Source organism: Psammomys obesus, unplaced genomic scaffold (assembly GCF_907164565.1).
Source record: "Psammomys obesus unplaced genomic scaffold, mPsaObe1.curated_primary_1811, whole genome shotgun sequence".
Lineage (NCBI taxonomy): Eukaryota > Metazoa > Chordata > Mammalia > Rodentia > Muridae > Psammomys > Psammomys obesus.
The window spans coordinates 6,192,439-6,196,403 of NW_026596466.1; the positions used below are offsets into that span (position 1 = coordinate 6,192,439).

At 43.8% G+C, this 3,965-nt stretch overlaps 1 protein-coding gene across 1 annotated transcript; it reads right to left on the reverse strand.

Annotated features, from left to right (window-relative positions):
• Positions 1-403: 403 nt before the first annotated feature.
• LOC129670114 (olfactory receptor 2AE1-like) lies at positions 404-1,339 on the reverse strand. Its single transcript, XM_055598548.1, has one exon. The coding sequence runs from the start codon at positions 1,337-1,339 to the stop codon at positions 404-406; it is 936 nt and encodes a 311-aa protein (XP_055454523.1).
• Positions 1,340-3,965: the final 2,626 nt, after the last annotated feature.

The window sequence follows — 3,965 nt, forward strand, 5'->3', positions numbered from 1 at the left end:
TTGGAAAATTCAAGGGCTCACACCATATTAGTAGTGAGACTAGGGAAGTTTAATTGACTAAGGGGTAGAAAGAGGGATTCTATGTGTGGACCTGGTGACCTAGTTTTCTCTTCCTAAGAAGGGATTGGTTCTTGTGGTTTGTTCAATTTTGAAAAATGTGGGATGTTTTGTAAAATACTCTGTGACAATCTTAGAACCAGAAGTTTAGGTTAAGGGTCTAGGATGGGGGCAGTTGTTCCATCAGTCTGGAAGATGGAAATCATATTAGAGAAGAAGAATTACACATTATGTCAATGTCATCTCTGCACTACTCAAAAAGCATCAGGAATTTACTAATTTACTTAAATCAGTTTAAGGCAAATCCTATTCAAATGCACATTCTGGAAAACTTCAACTGCAGTCACTAGGTGACACGATCACTCCTCCACGCTTTCTTCAGAGCCTTAGCAACATCCTTATTCCGGAGAGTATAAATCAAGGGATTCAGAGTGGGAGTGATGATGCTATAGAAAACGGAACCCACTTTATCTTGCAATGGGGTACGCTGGGACCTGGGCCTCATGTAGGAGAATATGCAGGCACCAAACCAAAGGGAAACCACAATGAAGTGAGAGCTGCATGTGGCAAAGGCATTTCTCTTACTCCCAGCTGAGCGCATCTGAATGACACTGTGGAGAATGAATCCATAGGATGTAGAGACAAGAAGGATGGGGAGGAGGAGAAGCACAATACTGCTGATGTAGACTGTGTTCTCATACACAGTGATGTCCCCACACACCAGCTTCAAAACAGCTGGAAATTCACAGTAGAAGTGATGGATGATTCTCGACCCACAGAAAGGGAAGCTCATCAAGATGGCTGTGTGGATTAGGGAGTTCACAGATGCACTCAACCATGACATGACAGCCATCATCACTCCCACCCTTCTACTCATGAGCACAGTGTAGCGTAAGGGGTGGCAGATGGCAACATAGCGGTCATAGGACATGAGGGCCAGGAGAAGACACTCTGCACCACCCAGAGACAGATACAGGAAGTGCTGGGTGGCACAGCCCACAAATGAGATGGACTTCTTGCCAGACAGGTAGTTGCTGGCCATCTTGGGGATGGTTGTAAAGACATGCATCAGATCCATGAGGGACAGCTGGCTGAGCAGGAAGTACATTGGTGTGTGAAGATGGGGGTCAGAGCAGATGAGGAGGATGGTGAGGCTATTGCCACTCACTGCAGTAAGGAAGACCAGCATGATCAAGAGGAAAAGGCAGCGGTGGTTGAAGGAGTCATCAAACAGCCCTTGAAGGATGAAGTCTTCCAGAGAGGTCTGGTTGCACCTCCACATGCTCCTTTCCTCAGCTCCTGTGGGAACATGGAGAGGACAGGAGCATGATGCAGAAAACACAACTTCACAAAAACTGCTTCCTTTCTCAGGAAAAATGTGAAGAATATTTTTCTCTTTATTTTAAATATGTTTTTCAAAAATATTTTGTATAGACTTATTTGACATGATACTGGGTCACTTGGACATTTTTGTATGAGTCTGTATCTACTTCTACTTGTCCAACAGCTCCTAACTACCCAAATTATATTTTTCAAAAGAGTACCCTAAAAGAATCTCTCTTGAAAATCACCATCACACTCCAACCAAGGACTATGCATGGAGATAACCTAAGACCCCTGCACAGATGTAGCCCATAGCAGTTCAGTGTCCAAGTGGGTTCCATTGTGATAGGAACAGGGACTGTCTCTGACATGAACTGATTGGCCTGCTCTTTAATTACCTCTCCTTGAGGGGGAAGCAGCATTACCAGGCCACAGAAGAAGACAGTGCAGCCAGTCCTGATGAGACCTAATTGACTAGGATCAGAAAGAAGTAAAAGAAGTCCTCCCCTATCAGTGGACTTGGGGAGGGGCATGCATGCAGAGGGTGGAGGAAGGGAGGGATTGGGACAGGAGGAGGGAGGGAACCCTGGGGGGGGGGGCAAAGTGTAATTAATAAAGAAAAAAAAGAAAAGAAAAAAGAAAATCACCATCACTGTGAAATTCCAGAATATCTACATTCTACTGAAAGCCCAACATGGGAGCTGAGGTGATAGCTCCACAAACATAATGCAGGGTACCATGCAAGCCTGGCCACCCAAGATTGATCCCTGAGACTTATGCGAAAATCGTCAGATGTGGATGGGAGGAGTGCTGCGATATGCTGTCAACTGGACATGGGAAGGCTGGTGCCTTCATGAACTCACTGCACTTATGATTATCTTCACAAGATCAAGCGAACAAAATCAGTTAGCGTTCTGTCAAGGCTTGTAAACCAGGCTAAGCTACAAATAAAAGAGGGCAAGAGGACATGAAGGTGGGAGAGGCACCCTAGGGGAGAGGGCGGAAGGACTCAGTATGATCAAGATACATTGTCCACACATACAGAATCGTCAGGGCAAGAAGTTGCTGCTTCTGCATCCTTTTCTTAAAAGATTAGCAGGTTTTGGTTCTGTACAAGACAGTCACTTAAGTCACTGAATTTCGTGTTGATCAAATATAGTTTAAAGTACTGATTCAAAACCTTCCTAATGCTGTGACACTTTAATATACTTCATCATGTTGTATAAAATTATACAACTATAAAATTATTTTTGTTGCTACCTCATAACTGTAACTTAACTACTGTTATGAATCGTAATGAAAATACTTGTGGTCGTAACCCATAGATTGAGAGCTGCTGGTTTAAAGAAAAACATAAGTAGTAATAAGATAAAACATAACAGGGCTGGAGAGATGGCTCAGAGGTAAAGAACACTGGCTGTTCTGCCAAAGGTCATGAGTTCAATTCCCAGCAATCACATGGTGGCTTATAACCATCTATAGTGAGATCTGGTGCTCTCTTCTGGAGCACAGACAGAATGTTGTATAAGTAATAAATAAATAAATCTTTGAAAAAATAATCATAACAAAGCAGCTATACCTATGCTCCCAGAAAATCAGCCAGAGATAGCTCCTACATATATTTGTTGCCATCAAATTGTGAATCAGCAACAGGATAAACTGGGATTGTACCATTTCATCAGCCAAGCTATCTATACTTTATCCATTCTCATCCAAATACTAATAACATTGGCTACTTGATTTCCATGGTGAAGTGTGACTCAAAAAAGAAAGGAAAATCTGAATTGATCTTATAAGTATTACCCTATTTTTCTTTGTTTTTTTTCCTCTCTCTCTTTCTATTGTATAACAATTTTATCCTAATTGAAGCACTCCTCCTATGAGGAAGAGAAGGGCTCTTGAAGCTCAGGAAGTAAACTAATTTCACATATCTATGAAAGCTGGAATTTCCTTGAGTCTTAGGGTCCCTCCCCAAGGGAGTGGAAACAGAAAACCACTGCTGAGGCAAAAGACTCTCAGCAGCCATTACTGAGAAAAGACTCTCAGAAGCGTAAGTCAGCCCCAGCCCACTGGCTCACGGTTTCTTCCTGCTAATCCATATGTACAGTTCTCAGCTACCCCTCCAGCACCACATCTACCTATATGCCACCTTCCTGCCATGACAATGGATAACCCTCTGAATTGTAAGCCAGATCCAGTTAAATGTTTTCCTTTATAAGAGCTGCTATGGTCATGGAATCTGTTCACAGAATAGAAACCTCGACCACGACAGGAGTAGTCTTTAAAGAGAGGACTGTCGGCATCTGTGAGAGTCACCCTCTCTTCCTCACTGCCCCCCTCCCATCTGCTTGTATCTTCATGTAGACGGAGGCATGTATGTGCATGCATGTGAGGCCAGCAGACAATCTCAGCTGTCACTCCTTAAGAACGTTCTACAGTCTTTGTTTTTTGAGATACGGTCTCTCACTGACCTGGCACTCAGCACCTAGGCTAGGCTGGCTGCCCAGCAAGTCCCAGGGTTCCTCCTGCCTCTGCCTCCCCAGCCCTGGGACACCAGCGTGTGCCAACACTTAGCGTGGTGGGGA

What these genes read in the sequence shown, in the direction of transcription:
- LOC129670114 (XM_055598548.1), bottom strand. Translation starts at nt 1,339, where the DNA reads ATGTGGAGGTGCAACCAGACCTCTCTGGAAGACTTCATCCTTCAAGGG.